General features: G+C 38.9%; 1 protein-coding gene across 2 annotated transcripts in view; it reads right to left on the reverse strand.

Moving 5' to 3' along the window:
- Nucleotides 1-21,438, reverse strand: part of GFPT2 (glutamine-fructose-6-phosphate transaminase 2) — a 74,788-nt gene that overhangs the window by 9,827 nt on the left and 43,523 nt on the right. For both annotated transcript variants that reach the window (XM_075601612.1, XM_075601613.1), the window contains 10 exons: nt 21,062-21,160; nt 17,551-17,676; nt 16,117-16,175; nt 14,410-14,544; nt 13,204-13,265; nt 12,268-12,347; nt 8,464-8,550; nt 4,027-4,144; nt 3,522-3,685; nt 2,873-2,968 (listed from right to left, as the gene is read on the reverse strand). In XM_075601612.1, the coding sequence (XP_075457727.1) occupies nt 2,873-2,968; nt 3,522-3,685; nt 4,027-4,144; nt 8,464-8,550; nt 12,268-12,347; nt 13,204-13,265; nt 14,410-14,544; nt 16,117-16,175; nt 17,551-17,676; nt 21,062-21,160 (1,026 nt within the window). The remainder of the gene's footprint in view (nt 1-2,872; nt 2,969-3,521; nt 3,686-4,026; nt 4,145-8,463; nt 8,551-12,267; nt 12,348-13,203; nt 13,266-14,409; nt 14,545-16,116; nt 16,176-17,550; nt 17,677-21,061; nt 21,161-21,438) is intronic.

Below are 21,438 nucleotides of genomic sequence, written 5' to 3' on the forward strand. Positions count from 1 at the left end.
TGCGGTGTTTAAAGCCGCAGCTAGTAGCTCCATTTGTACGACATTAAAGGAGAACTCATATAAGGTGTTGTTACGCTGGTACCTCACCCGAGTTACATTGGCGAAATTCGTCCCGGGCTCTTCCCCGCTCTGCCCTAGGCAGTGCGGGGAACAGGGGGATTTGGTTCACATGCTGTGGTCTTGCCCGAAAATAGTGCCGGTCTGGACCCCGATCCGAGATTGGCTGCAGCGGATCTTCTTGGGGCTCAAAATTCAGCTGGACCTGTGGCTATTTTTATTAGGCAAACCTACCAATGATGTATCTAGATCAGGTAACAAGCTGATAGCACACTTTGCTACAGCTATGAGGTGTGAGACCGCAGCATTGTGGAATCAGAATGCGATTCCTTCTATAGATAAAATCAGAAACAGAATTTGGTTCATATGCCGAATGGAGAAGTTAACGAGCTTAGTTAACGATTCGGGTGATAAATTCGAAAAGGTCTGGTCATTATGGCTGGCTCAGACTGATATTCAGGGGGTGAATGGTGCCACGATATGGCTTTAATAGATTTAGGTGAGTTCTCCTTGGATGGGTGGCTGGGAGCTAGATATGACGGACGGACGGAAGGGACTCCCCCGGGGCTTAGTGATACACTAAACCAATACAAACAGAAAGTTGAAGTGGAACTACTCCTGAGACCTCTGTGAGGTGGTGACGGGCAAAGCGCTAGCAGCAAAGAAGCACAGTACCGGAGGACACGATAAAAGTGATTATTCTTCGCCGATCCCTTACCCCCCCCCTTTCCCTCCCCGCCTTCCCCTCCCCCTTTCTCTCCTATGTTGTCGTTGGTATGTCGATGTCTTGTCCTGTTGTCTCCCCATCATGTGTTTGTTTTATGTAGTTTGTCCTAGATAGTTTGGTGTATACTATGAACAGTTTGCAACATCCTGTTTGCTCATGATTGTATGCACAAAAAACAAATAAAGACAAAGTTGAAAGAAAAAAAAAAACCAAGTACAGGCATACCCCGGTTTAAGTACACTCACTTTAAGTACACTCGCGAGTAAGTACATCTCGCTCAATAGGCAAACGCCAGCTCACGCATGCGCCTGTCAGCACGTCCTGAACAGCAATACCGGCTCCCTACCTGTACCGAAGCTGTGCGCAAGCGGGGAGACTATTGAGCCTGTTACAAATGCGTTATTTACATCAGTTATGCATCTATATGACGATTGCAGTACAGTACATGCATCGATAAGTGGGAAAAAGGGAGTGCTTCACTTTAAGTACATTTTCGCTTTACATACATGCTCCGGTCCCATTGCGTATGTTAATGTGGGGTATACCTGTATTGGGTAAAATTGTTGGCATACAACAACCATCTACTCTCTGCTAATATACAAACCAAAAAGGTTCCAGTTGTTTTAACTCCACCAGGGTTGGTTAAACTGATTGGCATACAGAAAGTACTATCTGACATTTCTCTACTCTCTGCTAGTATACTAGCCTATCACTGCCAGAAGTTTAAGTTAAAACACAATCTCTGTAACACCAAGTTTACATGTGTGGCATTAACTTTGTTTTTTTAATTATTATTTTTTTAATTCTGATTGTTGAAACACAATTTCGTATATTTGTTGAGTCAGCAGAGAAAGCATGTATAAAGCAGATTCACACACTATCTATGTTATGTAGTGCTCCTCAAATCACAATCCCCCCCCCCCCGACTGATTATATTACAATGTAACTATGAGGGAATTATTTTTAGTGGACAGAGGACAAAGGACTCAGGCATGGCCTGCAACCTTGTTTACAGTGTGTTTACAGATATCTCTCCATTCGTTATATATGGCAGTGTTTTAGGAAGTATAAAAGTCCACGGGTACTCTGCAAAATCTCTAACAGTGGCTCAGTGAGTAAAGGCATTTATAGTGAAAATAAATGACAGATTTTCAAGCAGCCTGGTTCAAATCCCAACACTTCAGGACAGGGACTTTTTTTTTAAAGGATTCTATGTACAGCACTGTGTACGCCTTGCCAGTCACAGCTGCAGCATAGGGCAGGGGAGCACAAACAGAGGGCGCACAAGATTTTTTTTGGGGGGGGGGGGGGTGGGGCGCAGCGGTTACAGAGGCCAGTATTAAGCTCAATTTTCCTGTCTTAAGGAGAAACTGGCCGTGCAGCTTGGCAGACACCCCTTGTAGTGGGACCGGCCCCATTGAGGGGCGGCTCTTGTCCTTGCAGCACAAGCAGGCAGCCGGGACCTGACCATACTGTACTTTATCAAATCCGGTTGCTTTTAATGGTGAACTGTCATTTGGCTAAAAATAAACATTGAAAAAAATTATTCGGAGCTGGTTTCAGTATTGGTTTATCTTTTATTGACTTCGAGAATAGGGATTCGGCATTTTTTGCACAATTTATTTTTCAAATCCACCTTTTCAGAGCATATTTAATATAGCATTCAAATCAGAAATCCCTCCTCCCCCATCAGAACCCTACATGAGTTTAACACATAATGTTAGTATCTTGCCCCCCTGATCATGCCCTTTTTTTTTTTATGTTTGTAAAAAAAAAATTAAAAAAATTCAGTGATGTGGTAAAAAAAAATCAGGATTTTACTCATCTCTAGAGCTCCTGAAGTTACCATGGTAATGTATAGATTGCACCGGGCACTGGGGAGAGCTCCATTTTAAGGACACTTAATATTTCAAAAAAGTTTATATCTCCTGAACAGAGCATTCAATTATTTAAAAAAAAAAAAAAAAAAAAAAAAAACAGCGTTGGAAAAGTTAAAAATAGATCTATTAACGCAAGTACAAAATGCAAACAAATGGCAATCTGTGCGGACTGTTAATCTACATAGAAACAAGGGAAAACATTATGTACCTGTATTGGTCTCATAATTCACTCTTCCTCTCATGGTATTTACAACAGATTCTGGCTGCTCGAAGATTTCCTTCTGCATGAAAGCGCTGAAATTGCCTAGTAATGGAAACACAAAATGTTAGCTTAAAGTGTTTTCTATTGTTGAACTCAATGTGCGTAATATTTTGCAGTTAACAAAGGATAACATTTTGGCTTGCGTCTCCCATAATATTTATATATTTGTATTTTTATTTTAAAATGATTGACCTTGATTAATTTCGATCATGTGAGCAAGGTGGTCTAAACGGAAACTTGATTAATTAATAGCATTCTGAAGAAAGGCACATGTGAGTCAGGTCAGCATGTCTCACTAGTTGTACTTCACAGGTTATATTAAGCTAATTTGCAAAGTTTGCTTTCACAAATTTGTGATTCTCTTTTGCAATTCACAAATATGTTTTTGAATCAAACGAGAACACCTCCCACAAATCTTTGTCCGCCCTTAAGTTCACTTTTTGATTCTCAGAAGGCTACTGCAAATTTTGCTCTGGAACTAAAATTAATCTTATGAACCTCAAATGTGATTCCATACCTGACTAAAGGCCATTAGCGCATTTCAAATACAATGTTTGATAGCTTTATTGTGTCCTACCTTTTCATCACAGCTCACCTTTCATAATTTGCTGCAATTCCATCTGCAACGTCTGGATTGCACGTGAAGGGTCATCACCTGTTGAACGTTTAATGCGGTGGATGGAAAGTTTTCCATCTGCAACAGATGCTACATCGTCATCCTCAAGAAAAATGACCCTGTTCGTGTGTTCAATTATAGCACTGCAAAAATGAAATCAACAGGTATTTGAAAAACACAAAAAGTTAAATAAATGTGCGATCCCTTAATTTGGTCTTCACTTATTAATTTGGTCACAAGTAAATATTGAATAAAATAATGGCAACTCACGAGCACTATGAACATCATAATAAAAGCTTTAAAATAAAAGCTTTAAAATTGATTAAAAATAAATGTAGGTGTATTATACAATGCTGAAAGAGAAATACTGTATGTTTTTGGAAAGCGGCTGCTTATCAGGAAGGATAATAACAAAAAGACATGCTTCTTACATGATATTCCACTGGGGAAAAAAAATCTTAATTAATGTCAAAGTTGAAATTACCTCGCATCGGATGCAAAGAAATATTCAACTCCTTTTTCTGGCCCCACAGGATAGAGGCATGTAGAACTGTCCATTCTCTTAGGTTTGGGTGTATTTTTTCTATTGTCAATATTGTTGCCTATACATAACAAAATGAAAATATAGTCAAACAGTACAATTGAAAGTAGTCTCTTTTTAGTCTCTATCACTATATAAAACAGAGGGTGCACATGCAAGCAGTCCCAGCTAGAAAGTGGAAAGATGTTTTAAAAATAAACTATAGTTTATCAAACTATTATAAGGGAAATAAAACAAAAACAATATAAGTGTAGACATTAAGATAAATTGTGAGTTCGCTGTATATTGTGTCTTGGCTCGTATGTGCAGCCTACTCACAGGATGTAGATGTAAAATGGGCAATTGTGAACAATTCCTGAACGGGAAGAACTTCTGTTGCGGTTAAGGTGAAGACCTCCAATCTCAGCAAGACATTGTATACACTGGCGACACACTTTATTCGAGCTCGGCTAGTCCCACGAATTCGGGTATACCCGGGTGTATTGAGGTTTGTGACTGTTTTCTGCCCGAGTGCATTGAGGTATTTTCCAGGCAGGGATTGAAGCATTTTATTCCCGCTGGCTGCAATACTGCACAGTATATATATATATATACTGCATTACAATTCATGAATTTATGCCATCTGGTAGACACGCGAAGCATTGCAGCCTATTAAATCCTAATCATTATCATTTAACAGATCAGCCGCCCGTCAGCCAGGCATGAACCCAGGCTGGGAAGGCAAACGCAACGGGGCTTGTCAGAGGTGAGGAGCGGCGCATTCCAGGTATCTGCCAGGTACATACTGGGTATTTGCTCGAATAAAGTGTGTCGGTGCAGTATGTAAAGAAGGGAAAATACCCATAGTGCAGACCAATCTTAAAAAAACGTAACTTTTATAGGACTTAAAAATGTACACTTACAATAAAAACATTCAAATAATGCATATATCACAACACTGTGATGGAAGAGAGTATGCTCTGGACATCTGGCTCACCCCCCGCCTCCGGTTTGCAATCGATACGTGCGACATTGCTATAATTAGCTCTCTGCCTCCTGAGCTCCCTCCGAGGCGTGCCGTCACGTCACTTCCGGTTGGTTGCGACACGTCACTTCCGGTTGTGAATTCTGGGCTTGCTGTCTCTGTCCTTGCTTCTCTCCTCCTATGGGCGGATACCACTCTACGCGTTTCGCCAATCCGACGTGTGGCTTCGTCAGGAGTCCCCTCCCACATCACATCTTATTATACCCTACATAATTAGCATAAATGCGAAGCATCTGCTTCAATGGGTCTACATTCATTGATAAATACGGAGATCATTTAACCTCTTCATCTTTGTTTAAAAAACATATACATTATAACAAAAAAGACCACCCCTCTATGTATCCCTTAGATTTGTATTTGTATTTCTGTATTGATGTTTTGTCAGCAGAGGATGTGAAATCATTGCGCTTTCATCTTTGTACTATCCATGGAGTACCTTTTACTCGTTTATCTTATTGGACTCCCCCCTTTTTTGTATGAGAATCCCCCTTTTTGTATTAGAATCCCCTTTTTCTAAAGAATTTTTAATGATTCTAAAAATGTGTGTGTATATATATATATATATATATATATATATATATATATACACACACATTTTTAGAATCATTAAAAATTCTTTAGAAAAAGGGGGATTCTCATACAAAAAAGGGGGGAGTCCAATAAGATAAACGAGTAAAAGGTACTCCATGGATAGTACAAAGATGAAAGCGCAATGATTTCACATCCTCTGCTGACAAAACATATATATATATATATATATATATATATATATATATATATATATATATATATATATATATATATATATATATACACACACTCTATTTTTGGAATATACATTTTTTTATATATTTTTTTATTTTTCTGTTAGTCTGCCCCTTTAAAAATTCCACACTGTCCATAAAATGAATTATATAAGCAATAGATTATACCAACTAGAACCTTTTTGATTGCTTTTTACGTATATTGATTATTCCGTTTTGATTATCTGCATCCATTATTCCATTTGTCTATGGAATATTCCGTTTTTATGGAACTAATTGTTCACTAAATATTCCATTTTTTTGTTATAATGTATATGTTTTTTAAACAAAGATGAAGAGGTTAAATGATCTCCGTATTTATCAATGAGTGTAGATCCATTGAAGCAGATGCTTTGCATTTATGCTAATTATGTAGGGTATAATAAGATGTGATGTGGGAGGGGACTCCTGACAAAGCCACGCATCGGATTGGCGAAACGCATAGAGTGGTATCCGCCCATAGGAGGAGAGAAGCAAGGACAGAGACAGCAAACCCAGAATTCACAACCGGAAGTGACGTGTCGCAACCAACCGGAAGTGACGTGACGGCACGCCTCGGAGGGAGCTCAGGAGGCAGAGAGCTAATTATAGCAACGTCGCACGTATCAATTGCAAACCGGAGGCGGGGGGTGAGCCAGATGTCCAGAGCATACTCTCTTCCATCACAGTGTTGTGATATATGCATTATTTGAATGTTTTTATTGTAAGTGTACATTTTTAAGTCCTATAAAAGTTACGTTTTTTTAAGATTGGTCTGCACTATGGGTATTTTCCCTTCTTTACATATACAACTGTCTTGCTGAGATTGGAGGTCTTCACCTTAACCGCAACAGAAGTTCTTCCCGTTCAGGAATTGTTCACAATTGCCCATTTTACATCTACATCCTGTGAGTAGGCTGCACATACGAGCCAAGACACAATATACAGCGAACTCACAATTTATCTTAATGTCTACACATATATTGTTTTTGTTTTATTTCCCTTATATGCTCTCCCTGGATTGCAAACGGAAATCTACAATTTGGGGGACCAGAGAAACCAGTCCCTACCAGCTGGGTTTGAGCAGGGGTTTTTAATTCAATTTGCTTTACTCACGTTATTGTCACGTTTTTATTTAAATATTTTGTATCACTGGATTATTACGTATATTCACTTTATATTTTTAAGTGAACACTATTAGTGCTAGCGCCTTTTCTATCACTATCACACAGCACTCAAACTATTATATGACATGCTCAGATTTGTTAGTGATCAACACACTATTATTAAATCTGTGACAGACTTAGATTTTAAAATATTTTATTTATAGGAAAGGGTTTTTACAAGTAAATATTTTAGAATGTGTTTAAATATATTTAATGTAGCCGACATTCAAGGTACATAATGTGACTTACAAAAAATGTGAAGGTGCTCCTGATTGTGAATACAGACTATAAAGGTCTGTAGTGAATTTTAAACACTTTAAAGTGATAATTATACATATTTAACCAAACAAAATGCAGCTTTAACCTAAATAAAGGATAGTTTCCAAATCCTTTAACACGATAGAGTGAAAAATGAGGGAAGCGCAAAAGAATACATGTATGAAATTCAAGTGAATGTAAAGTGCAAGTGATATAATAAAGTATCAAATTAAGAAATTATCCTAAAAGCAAACAAGTTATGACTGGAGGCCAGGGGGTTCCCATTAGATGTTCATCTGTATATCCAGCTGTTATGAAGCTCCTGGTGAAGCTACTGTAGCGAAACACGTTGAATGTGGCACTTAAACTACTTCTGACCTGTGCGAACACAGCTACGAGAATGCGCAGTACCGGAGCAGTGTACACTGGAAGTGACGTCACGGTACGAGTGGACACTGGTCACGAGGGACACTGTGCGGGTCGGGTGGCGGTGAGATCTTCGGCACTCCAAATTGGAGTATAAACTTCTAAACTAATGCGTTTTTTTATCTGGGGCATTGTATGTGCATTTGTTTGTGCCTGCCGCAGTGCTCTGTATATATCTCTGTTTATACTGTCTGCACCATTGTATGTTTGTTTCTCCTCTGAGGTGGATTTGTCTCTGAGCTGGACATACAGATGAACATGTGATGACAATCCCCTGGCATCCAGCCATACCTTGTGTTTGCTTTTAGTATAATTTCTTAATTTGATACTTTCTTATATCACTTGCACTTTTCATACACTTGAATTGCATACATTTGTATTCTTTTGCACTCCCCTAATTTTTCACTGTATTCAGGGTACATGTCAGAAAACACAGCATAAAGTTTATACGGTTACATGCATTTTTGCTGTTCTTGCGGAGTCTACATTTATTTCAGGAGAAAGGCATTGAAACATGCAACATTTTATTTTAAGAAACACCCAAATCTTAAAGTAGAGGTTAAAAGACAAAAAACATTTTTTTAAGCAGTGCAGGGCCATAAAACATCTTATGTCCCATGGTGTTTTATGGAATAGCATTGCTTAGACTAGAATGTTTCCTCTTGGTGGTCAAAGCTAAGAGAAACAAAGATGTAGATGGAAAGTAAATAGCGCAATACTCCACCTATGAAAACATCTTCCAAATGTTCAATAGAAGAAGCTTTGGTAAATTTGCTACACTTTGTGTCCAAGGTGAATGAGCTCTGGGACACTAGACAAAATAGATTTGGAAAAAAATACAAATTAGACTGGGCCACAGACGCAAGGTGACACTCAAAAACAGCACAAATATGTGAACTTTAAAAAGTGAACTAATATTGTTATCCAATGGTGAATTTATGTCATACTTTATTAGTAACAAGCATATAAAAAAATCTGTCTGATCGCTTGTGCAAAATATTTTTTTATCATGTAGACTAGTAGGATATACAGATGCAGCGGCCATTATTTTAACAAATCACACGGTGTACACTGCCGACACACTTAATTGCAGTGCGGCCAGATCCGCAAGCCGGGAGATTTCCCGGCTTGCTAGTGGCCGCCCCTCGGCGTGCCGCGCTTCATAGACGCGCGGTCACGCGTCTTCGGGAGCCTGCGCCCCCTGCACGCGCGTCCAGGGCTCCCCGAGCCCTGGTGTCCCGCGATGTGGGGGACGGCGGCAGGGGGTTCCGGGGGACCCGGCGGACCCGGCAGCGGTAGGGAGAGCGCCCCGATCGGAGGGCGCTCTTCCGCTGCTTCGGCGCGCGCCCGTCACCCTCGGGCGCGCGCCAGGCTACTGCTGCGGCCAAGAACGGGCAAATGCTCGAATAAACTTGGCCGCAGCAGTATACCTCGGAACACCCATGTCATGGCGCGGGATTTCTTCCAACCGTACCGCCTTAAGACGCGAGTGCAGGCGATTGCATAAAATTCCATTTTAGTGTTCTGGCTTTTAAACACTTGAAATTGACACAGTAGCACAGTACTGTACACATTACAATTCATTTAATTGCATTTAATTGCACACAATCCATGAAATTCAAACAAAGCAACCACGATAAACACGTGTGCCTGGGGCGATTGGCCGCGTTCATGCCGCATGGAGTACAGCAGCGCACACGAAAACGGCGCCGTGATTTGTTAAAATAATGGCCGCTGCATCTGTACAAAACCTCCATCTCTATGACATTTGAACTACATTTTAGATAAACAATTTACATATTTTCCACACGTGATCCGCTCTACTAAATGAAAATCTGGGTGCTAGAAAGGGAATTGTTTAATGAATTGTAGATTACAAAAAAAGGAAAAGGTCCCTCAAAGATCAAAAATAATATAAAACGTAACTTTTATTCTAATTATACAATAATATAGTTCATCAATATAAATACAATATCGTGCACTGACCTAATTCAGTACTATTTAAAATAAACATAAAATTGCCCTATTGGCCAAAGTGATACAATAGTTTAAAGGCTACGTATTTTAATTGGATGGCATTAAATGGTGGTCCTGTGTATTGTCCTAATGGTTAAATACCATTACAATATTATGCTGCAATTATTGGATCTCCTTAAATTGTCACTATTGTCACTATTGTAGACCAATGTCATCAAATCCCACCCCGCGTTTCACACCTAAACGTGCTTTATCTGGGGTGTCTTCACCTAATATCACTATTGCGAGATTTGTGGATATATTAATGTGCTACCTACTGTAACTATAATAGTGACAATTTAAAGTGATCCAGTCATTACAATGGTATTTAACCATTAGGACCATACACAGGGCCACCATGTAATGCTATCCAATTAAAATACCATGCCTTAAAAATATCACTGTGGCCAATAGAGCAATTTTACGTTTATTTTAAAAAGTACTTAGGTCAGTGCAGGATATTTTATTTATATTGATGAACTATATTATTGTAAAATTAGAAAAAAAAGTTTTATATTATTTTTGATATGTGAGTGCAGATCTTATGAGGGACCATTTCTTTTTTAAATGATATTCAGACATGTAAATTCCCAGCGTCCCACCATGTGATACAGGGTTGTATCCCTTTCTCCCAGTCTACCAGTGAAGTGTAAAAATCACACTGTGCATGAAAAGGGGGTTGTTGCATAGCAGGACCATGTCCTTCCAGGGTGGACGTGGCAGCGCATAGTGATGGAAATTGAATCATTGCTCCAGAGTAGCGGAGATTACACGAGGGGCATCAAGTTTTAGAATATAAATATACAAATAGAAAAAGAAAAAAGGCAGACCGGCGCACTAAGGGACACAAACTAGTTTATTATTAATAGTAGATCCCAATACATGTAAAAATAAAGGGAAAACAATATACAAAAAATGGCATCAATAAAAAGTTTAAAAAAGGTTTTAAAACAGAATTTTAACCAATATAGGGCAGAGAGGGGAACAGGACGATATCACACCTACACTAAATATTCAAAGAAAGGATCCGGAACCGATCAATGAACTTACCAAATAGGCAGGGAGATGCGAAGAGCCCTGCACAGCCTCTGACTGCAAACTCCACGGGAACAGTCTCACGTGACCTCTACGCGTTTCGCACGTAGTGCTTCATCAGGAGGTCACGTGATGACGCTGTCACTGGAATATTATTATCTTTTTAAAAAGTCAAAACTATTGTTTTTTTTTATTTTTAAATTTGATTGATTTATAAAATGACGGCTTTCTTTATTTAGTTTTATTGTGCTTTTTGATATTCAGAGTGTGTTGCATGTCATGTGTTTTTAAACTCATTTATATTGTCTTAAATTGTTTAAAATGTTTAAAATATTCAGTTGTGGTTTTTGTGTAAAAAATTGTATCAATTCATTATACAGGACATAGTTAGCCTGATTGAAGTAAACTTTTAATTGATTCCGTGGTCTTGGCTAGTCTAATTGGCAGTCGGGAGATCAGAATGTATGATTGCAGCCCTGTGTTGTCAATGGCCATTTGTTTAGGCATTTCATTGGCCAAGGTATGCTATTTAACTCCAGGGACAGCGTCATCACGTGAACTCCTGACGAAGCACTACGTGCGAAACGCGTAGAGGTCAAGTGAGACAGTTCCCGTGGAGTTTGCAGGCGGAGGCTGTGCAGGGCTCTTCGCATCTCCCTGCCTATTTGGTAAGTTCATTGATCGGTTCCGGATCCTTTCTTTGAATATTTAGTGTAGGTGTGATATCGTCCTGTTCCCCTCTCTGACCTATATTGGTTAAAACTCTGTTTTTAAACCTTTTTTAAACGTTTTATTAATGCCATTTTTTGTATATTGTTTTCCCTTTATTTTTACATGTATTGGGATCTATTATTAAAAATAAACTAGTTTGTGTCCCTTAGTGCGCCTGTCTGCCGTTTTTTTTTCTGTCTGTGAGCTCCCTTCCAGGAGCTCACGTTTATAGGATGTGTGTGGAGTCCCTCAGACTGATGGCAGCAAGAGGGACCATATCTACAGACAGCGTTAGCGCGGAGTGTCTTCTTTTGCTTATAAATATACAAACCTATGAGTTTGCAAACAAAAAATATAATTAACGAGTTTCAATTAAACAGTTTATGCACATTACTTTAATCATATGAAACATTTCGGCCCATATTTTACCGTACATATGTGTACCATACAAGTAATTGGGGAGTAATGTTAGTACCGCCAAGCAAATATGGACCATTTTATCTAATGCACTTTTATGATCTTGGTAATTAATCTAGAAGGAAATGCAAGATTTATCTTCTGAAATATTTTTAACAAACATACTTTTGTAGCTAAAATAATCTGTAATGTCAACTTGTCATGATACAATTTCTTCATGCCTCCACATTTGCCAACGAAAAATATATTTATTAAAAGCTGCATATTAAGTGGCATAATGCCTTTAGTACTATTAATTATTTATTGTAATTAAAGCAGTGCATTGTACTTTAAAATGTATGCAACTCACATGTCCTGTACACAACTGGAATCTGCTCAGTAGAGAGCTTATACTTGCTGCGGACACCAATCAGTAGAGGGCTTCCTCTCCTGTAAAGACAAATTAAACATGCAGGTTTAAAACATTTTATGGGAGGCTATTTGGGGAAGACATACAAGGTTTGCCTATTTGTTGTTGTTTTGACTGCTGCATTTTAGCAAATGGCCTGGCAGTGAGATAAATTGTAGAGTTAATGTAAACAAATAAAATAAATAAATTGACCGAACCAGTAGAATATGCTTGTCAAAATAATATCAATCTGAACTTGGAGAGTAGGTGTCAATTCGGAAACATTACTTTTATTCTTATTTCAAATAATTTGTTTACAATGTTGCCAGTCATCACTACAATCTAGCTAGCAGTAGTTCCCAAAAGAAGAGTTGTTTTCAAAGTAAGGGAATTTTTGGATGGTGTTTGGACAGTTACAGTACGCCTTGCAGAAGGGTCAGTTGCTATATCTGTTGGAGATAGTCAAATAATATTTTCGGGTATTGTTATTAAAAATAATAATATGTCAAAGTTGATTTTTTTTTAAATGTAAGTACCAGCATTATTTATTAAACATGTTCACCTTTAGCACTCATGTCGAAATCATAATAAAAAAAACAAAAAAACAATAAAGTCATACAATCACCATCAGTACAGGTTTACAATCCATTAAATCATCATGCTAATATCAAGAATAGATGGGTGTTTTTTTAAGGTCACACAGACATAACAGCAGTTTGACAGTTGCTTTTGAGTTCTGTTATGTAGGCAAATAGATCCCAAAAGCAAATTTTTATTGTGATAAGCACATGTATCTCCTTTATTTCATAGGCCACACAGAAAGACTGGACAATATAATTACATTCATATATTTTTTAGACAGGGTGTTTTTGTCTAGTATCAGGAATGGTCACCAACCTTGTTGCCACTGCTTCCCCTGGATAATGCATACTCTTGAAAACCAGTGCAAAAGCTCCTTCCTGAAAAGCACACAGCGTGTGTTAAAATAAAACGGAATACATGTGGGGCCCCGTTTTCCTAAAAAGTCCCTTGTGTCTTAATTACTATTGCTATCTGGAGATGTTCCTTGGCAGTCAGCCTTGCAAACCCTGTGCTGAGGTCAAAGTTAAGTCATGAAAAAACAAACAAAAAGCAGTAGAGAATACATTTTTTTAAAGGTCTTATTTACCAAGACAGTAGAATGTCAATTTAGTATCCAGAATACACAAAGGTGTGTCTATTTTGTAATGGAGCTGATCGTGTTAGTAATGTAACCGTACAATTGAAAAATAGTTCTTATTTTACATTATATAAAGTTGCTCCCTGGGGGTACTGTAGTTGAAATGTCTATATATCATCAAACCATTGATGTATAAAAAAAAAAGTTCTTAGCAAAATATCACATTCAAAAAGTTCATACAGGATGTAGTTATATTAAAAAAACCACATTCTTAGAAAATAGTTTTATACTAATGTTCCAGCTTTTAATAGCCAAGTCTGCAACAGTCTCCTATTTGTAACCGGTTAAGTCATGAATCAACAAACCATGTTAGCCTTGGCACCATATGTGGGAGACAAGGGGGTTTAGTAAATTTAGCTCCCAACTCTGCTGCAATGTCTACTATATTTCTGTTACTTCATCAGACTTCTATTCCCCCCCCTTTTTTTTTTTAGATAAACTGGTCAGAACAAAGGCCCCTTCAAACCATGCTTTTTAGTTCAGTGTCATATTTCAAGTACAAGTATTGGCATACTGAAGAGAACAGCTATCAGTTTAGACGCTGGATAATAATGATGTTCGAATGGCACAGTCAACATTCCCTAATCCCAATGTATGGGAATTTCAATTAGAATTTGAAAATATGAGCAAGAAGTAGTAGTTCTCATATTTTAAAAGGTAAACATATCTAGAAAATGTTCTATTCAATATGATGTGAAGTTGCTTTTCTGTGCTACAGAAGATTTGTCACATTCATTTGCATGGAGTGGGTCTCTTGAAGTACTTGTAGCTACACAAACAAAATTGTTATTTGTTTAAACATCATCTTATCATGCAATTTTGGTAACTTGATTTGCTAAATGTCTCTTTTTTTTTTTACTTAAAATAACTCTAACTCTACTTACAAGTTGTTGAATAACTCGCTCAACCAGAGTTGAAAAGCTGATGTGTTCGCTTTCTCTGTTGTCGTAAACATATTTGATCAGTTTTGGGATCACCTCAGTATCGGTTTCTGATTCAAACTCGTAACCTTTGATCTCCTGGAATGTTTTGTTCAAAATAAGACATACACATTCTTAAAAGCTCAGAACTGTTTTGTTCAAAATAAGCCCACATTTCCATTTTACCAAATTGTACTTCAGAGATAGAGCAATATACAGTTAAACAAGTTAAAGCTGATTACTTTATCTCAATACCTGTGTCAACAATTATTATCAATAATATTTCTTATTTATATGTGTTAATGTTCAATAAAACATAACCCTAACACACAACAAAAACAATATTTACCCGTTAATGATCGTGCGTAACTACCATTGTTTTAATAAATTATATATCAAGGAATGGCCACACACACAGGTAAGAAACGCTCAGAGAGGTGGGTGGTGCATGGTAGATTGGGGTAATAATAGAGGGGTAAGATCACAAAGTGGTCAAAGTATCAGCACGACACGGGGGGGGGGGGGAGAATGCAAAAGAAAAAGGATTTATTGATCCATCAGGTAAACAAATCCCCAAATGTATTTATCTAGTGGATCAATACATCCTTTTTCTTTTGCATTCCCCCTGCCCTCGTGTCATGCTGGTACTATGATCACTTTGTGATCTTACATTTACATGCACACCATACTATGCTACTTTTGATTAGAGAGATATTACTTAGCCTTTGTTTGAAAATTAATTTTAAAAAGTGTACTGTAACATATATGTGAATAATTTTAAATGGATGTGGATACAAATCTAGGTCTATAAACAGTCAGGGTTTGACATTTAGGGTTGATCTGTGATACTGTGCTCCTTTGTTTACATGTTTCCGAGTGACATATGGAGGCACCAATGCTGTGCCTGACGTGATCACCTCCTAGGGATACAGCTCCCTACATACTACAAAAGAGACTGAAAGTGCCATCCCAGACAAAATGATTGGATAGTAATAAATTATATTGCAAAAAAAGAAAGTCATGAAGGTCTGCAAAGCAAACAAGGTTATATTTACAGTGTGGTTATCTAAAGTGCAGGAATGTGAAGTGATGCTTGCATGTTCCACAGCGAAGTTTGATTGACTCAGAACACAAACTTTCTCTGGTCTTGCTTTATTAACTTACCACCATAAGGCTAAGTTCCCGCTAGCGCTGATCGGGCGGAGCGGGTGGCGCTTACGGAGGAGACTTACATATATAGATAAATGTAAGTCCCCACTCACGCGGTGCGCGCGGCACTTGTGCGCGTGCACACACGCTCAGCCGCGATTGGCAAAACAAAACAATCTATACTTACCACACGCTCAGCTGGCCCGCAATGCCTGCGCCGCGTACAATAGGACACCCAGTGCTCATGCTTGGAGCGCTCTCCAAGCATGAGCACGCTCAGCGCCAGCGGGGACTTAGCCTTACAAGCTACGTGTCAATAATATAAGGAAGCACACACCCTAAATGGATGGGGGACCTTTTCTTTAGTTGCTTAAAATGGTATATTTCAACAATATTAACTTTTCAGCAGTGTAATTGGTATATGTTAAATCTAATTTTTCATTATAGTTGCTGTATGCACAACACTATATCAAAAGGCTAAATCATGAAAAATGTCAATTTGCATGTTATTTAGAAACTTACCAGAAATTTCCTCAGATCCTTATAATTTGTGATGATTCCATTATGGATAACAACAAATTCTATAAGGAAAATAAAGATTTTGTTCAAATAATACCATTATAGTGGTTAGTTCTTCTACTATCTTCATTCTTTTTTATATTTCCACTTTTGTAAAACATATTTCTGTATAGTGCAGTTACAAAGTATGGGGAAACAGTTTCAGGCGATGAGAATCCTGCTTGTGCAGCCAACACAACATAGATAAACAAATTCCTCAAAATGCAGGTGTCCTTTAGGACAGCGGTGCGCAAACTGGGAGGCGCGCCCCCCAGGGGGGGCAGAAGAATTTCTAGGGGGGGGCGCGGGTGGTTACAGAGGCCCCTCGCTCTTCCCCACAGCATTTAAATGAAATGCCGGGGGAGGAGTGAGGGCTCTGTAACTCAATTACCTGCTGCCAGCCGGGTCTTCGGCAACACGTCGCCATGGCAACGTGGCGTCAAATGATGCTGCGGGATCATGTGACGCCGCGCATCGCCATCAAGTGCCGCGAGGGGGTCACGTGACATCACGACTCTCGACGTCATTTGACACGGAGACATTGGGAGAGGTGGGGCATTGCTCTAGGACAGGGGTACAATTATAGCTCTACTCACAATGCAATTCTTCATTTATTGTAACAGCCAAGAACAGAGGAGAAACAACGTTTCAGGTCCCTATGGACCTGATTAAAGGACCATATGGGACCTGAAGCGTTTTCTCTCCTCTGTTCTTGGCTGTTACAATAAATTAAGCATTGCATTGTGAACTTGTGAGTAGAGCTCTAATTGTACAGTACCTCTATCCTAGAGGAGTCATGCATTTTGAGGAGTTTGTTTGTACTAGGATATGTTAATATTTCTTTACAGGTTTATCTAACTTCCACAGTTACATTCCTTGAATGGAAAGCCATTTTAAGCGTTCTATGAGATTAGAGAAATCTTTTTATGAGATCTTTAGCATGTCAAAGATCAGAATGTCGTTTGTCTGCAGTGTTTATAAAATTGAAAAATCTGTTTAAAAATAAAAAAGAATATACAGAATGCTTCTTGGACAGTGCTTAGTATGCAGGCTTTTCGGCAAGTTTTTATTTTTAAACTAAACACACTGCATTGATTAAAAAATAATAACCGAAAATTATAGCCTATAAAATAATTACCCTGGAGAACTGTTTTTGTATTGTAGTTAAACCAATTTATATTTTGCATTTGCAATGTGCCACAGAAACTCACTCGCGCTATACAATTTTTACTCTTTGTTACTTTGATTACATTAAACAGTCTGTGCGTATATACCTTCATTTATGCTTGTACTGTGCCTGTTTTTCGTCACTGGCAGATCAGTGATAAAATAAAATATTTGCTATTTTGATGTTGAAATCTACATGTATACCATCATTTGTGCTCTAGCATGTCTTACCATTATTTTTATCAGAACGCTGAGGGTGGCAATTAACAGCGTTGGGTTCTCCATGTGTTGCCCAACGTGTATGTGCAATCCCAAAATGTGTCTTGAGTTCAGCCTTTAAATCCATTCCATCTTGTTCTGTATAACAAATTGCCTCAATTAGCGCATTCATTACAAATATACAAATCATGGAAAAACCTCATCACAGCTATTTAGTTAATTTTGTCCAGAATTTATTTTTACAACCTACAAGCTTTAGAAATGTCACATATGACTGTAATTATAAAAATGAATGGGCGGTTGGAGGTAAAAGCCAGATTCTGATCTGTATATAAAGTTTTGCTACGTGCTGTGGTTATGCCACTCACGTACCATAGGATGATACAAAAGTTTCACAGTTACAGTATTTTCAGCGATTATAAAATAAACTGATTCAAATGATAATCGGTTTATCATACTTCCTACTAGAATATATACCTGGTTTACTTAAATTGAAATCAGGGGTTTGTTTCCCCTGAAAACTTTGTAATCCTTCACATATTTTAAATGAATAACAAAAAATGAGTTTATGAGAAAATCCTTTGATATTCTGCAAAAGTTTCTGCATTTAGTAATTAAGTATAATTATTGAAGTAGTAGCATGCTTTAGAAATGGGAGCCGTTTCCTGAACTTCTAAGGCATCTAATAAAAGACAAGTTTAAGAACATGCTTTCAGCAATGTAATATTAACTAATTAATTATAAGCAAAATACACTAAGCTATTGAAAAAGCATGATATTATACGATTCTTCTCAGAGGCAGAACTAGGTGGCAAGTGAGCGGGGCAGCTGCCCCGAGCAAGAGGGTTAGGGGGTGGAGGCAGCTGGAGTGCATGTGGCCACGGAGGAGAGTGGCGGAAGAGGTAGCTTGGCAACAGAGGATGGTGGGATGCAGCTGCAGACGGGGGCAGGATGTGGCTGCAAAGGGGAGTGGGGTCCACCCCAGCATTTCGACATGGAAGTCAGTCATAACGTCCGGTGTCATAACCAGGACAGGCCCCCCTGCTCCACAGTTAGGAACTTTGGTGGGGAAGAGTTGAGAAACTACTGGTGGTGGGAGGGGGATGTTGTTACATATAGTTACATAGTAGATGAGGTTGAAAAAAAGACATACGTCCATCAAGTTCAACCTACAGTATGCTAAATTTAGATGACAAATACTTTATCCTATATCTGTACTTACAGTGTATTGATCCAGAGGAAGGCAAACAAAACCCCCCAGTGAAATATCATCTAATGATACAGTATCTCAGGGAGGAATTTATTTTTCTGACTCCAAAAATCAGATTACTCCCTGGATCAACATCCTTCCCATGTTTACTTATTTGGTATATCCCTGTATACCTTTCCTTTCTAAAAAGATGTCCAATCTTTTTTTGAACATAGCTATTGTATCTGCCTTCACAGTCTCCATGGGTAATTCATTCCACATTTTAACGGCCCTTACTGTAAAGAACCATTTCCTTTGTTGCTGGTGAAATCTCAATTCCTCCAACCTTAAAGGGATGACTCTTACATAGTTACATAGTAGATGAGGTTGAAAAAGACGTCCAAGTTCAACCTATGCTAAATTTAGACCACATATACTTTATCCTATATATATACTTATTGATCCAGAGGAAGGCAAACAAAAAACCCCAGTGACATATCATCTAATGATATCTCCATGGGTAATGAATTCCACATTTTAACTACTCTTACTGTAAAGAACCCTTTCCTTTGTTGCTGGTGAAATCTCCTTTCCTCCAACCTTAAGGGATGACCCAAAGTCCTTTGTACTGTCCTTTGGATAAATCGTTCTTTTGAAAGCTTCTTGTACTGTCCCCGAATATATTTGTATATAGTTAACATATCCCCTCTTAGACACCTCTTTTCTAATGTAAATAAATCTAATTTTGCTAGCCTCTCCTCATAAGTTTGATTGTCCATCCCCTTTATTAATTTGGTGGCTCTTCTCTGCACTCTCTCTAGTTCCATAATGTCTTTTCTAAGGAGTGATGCCCAAAATTGTACTCCATATACAAGGTGTGGTCTTACTAATGCTTTGTAAAGGGGCATAATTATGTTTACTTCCCTTCCATCTATTGCCCGTTTAATGCAAGATAAGATCTTGTTTGCCTTTGCAGCTACTGCATGACTTTCAGCACTATTGCTAAGCCTGCTGTCTACAATCGCTCCTAAATCCTTCTCCATCAAGGATTCCCCCAATTTATCCTGTTTATTCTTGCTTCCCAAATGCATAACCGTACATTTATCTGTATTACTGCTGCGGCCAAGTTTATTCGAGCATTTGCCCGTTCTTGGCCGCAGCAGTAGCCTGGCGCGCGCCCGAGAGTGACGGGCGCGCGCCGAAGCAGCGGAAGAGCGCCCTCCGATCGGGGCGCTCTCCCTACCGCTGCCGGGTCCGCCGGGTCCCCCGGAACCCCCTGCCGCTGTCCCGCGATCGCGGGACACCAGGGCTCCCTCGGGGAGCCCCTGGACGCGCGTGCAGGGGGCGCACGCTCCCGAAGACGCGTGACCGCGCGTCTATGACGCGCGGCACGCCGAGGGGCGGCCACTAGCAAGCCGGGAAATCTCCCGGCTTGCGGATCTGGCCGCAGTGTGATAAAGTGTGTCGGTAGTGTACACCTCATCTGCCATTTACCTGCCCACGTTTCCAGTCTCTCCAAGTCCTTCTGGAGAGAAATTACATCCTGCTCTGATTCTACTACCTTACACAATTTAGCATAATCAGCAAAGATGGAGACTTTGCTCTCGATTCCAACCTCAAGGTCATTAATAAACAAGTTAAAAAGCAGTGGTCCCAGTACCAATCCCTGTGGTATTCTACTCACGATCCTAGCCCAACCTGAAAAACTTCCATTTATGGCAACCCTCTGTTGTCTATCATTCAAACCGTTTTCAATCCAGGTGCATATATTTTTACTGAGTCCATTTTGCTTTATTTTGTACACCAACGCGTGGAACCGTATCAAAAGCATTTGCAAAATCAAAGTAGACCACATCAACTGCATGACCCTGGTCTTAATTCCTACTTACCTCCTCAAAGAGAGAGACTACTGGTGGTGGGGAGTGGAGGGGGATGTTTTGAGAGACTACTGGTGGTGAGGTGGTGGGGATTTTAGAGGGACTACTTGTGGGATGTGGGGGAGGAGGGGAGAGAAGACAAAAAGGGGGAGAGAGGGGGGAAGTGTGTGAGAGAAAGGGGAGGGAGAGAACATACAAAAGATTACAAAAATTACAGGATTGTTTTTCCTTGATTATATACAATGTAATATAGATAACTTGCCCTGTGTGCAAAAATACCTAGTTCCTCCTCAGATTCTTCTTATAATATCTGTCTACCAAGTTAAAAATAATACCAGTAAACAAAACAAATAAAGAGAATATGGAAAGATAGAAACAATGTTTTTAACTCTCCTATAATAAGTTATAACTATTCTCACGGTTTTACTCTTATGCAAATAATATTTTTTAGACATACTGTGGAGTTCTTCTTCCAAAGCCTTCACCTTTCCCTTTTTCTTGATTAGTTTGATGTGCTTCTCTTTGTCCTCATTGTTTTTTCCATCCACTGCAACACCTGCATTTAGGATCATAATTTAAATGTGAGAAATAACATATGATTAAAGGAATATTATGAGAAAAACAATAGGGAAGTCTATACCACGGGGAAATACTATACTGTTGGTCATTATAGCAGATATTGTGAAAAGGTAGAAAACAATATCAGAATTTCAGGTACTGGTGTCCTCTTCAAATAATGGCCACTAACTGCTGCCAAAGCAGCACACAGAGCATTGCAGAGTAAAATTATTGCCTGGCCTTCTGACAGAGAAGGGACCAAGTTGTTTTTTTTGG

Source organism: Ascaphus truei, chromosome 5, assembly GCF_040206685.1.
Source record: "Ascaphus truei isolate aAscTru1 chromosome 5, aAscTru1.hap1, whole genome shotgun sequence".
NCBI lineage: Eukaryota > Metazoa > Chordata > Amphibia > Anura > Ascaphidae > Ascaphus > Ascaphus truei.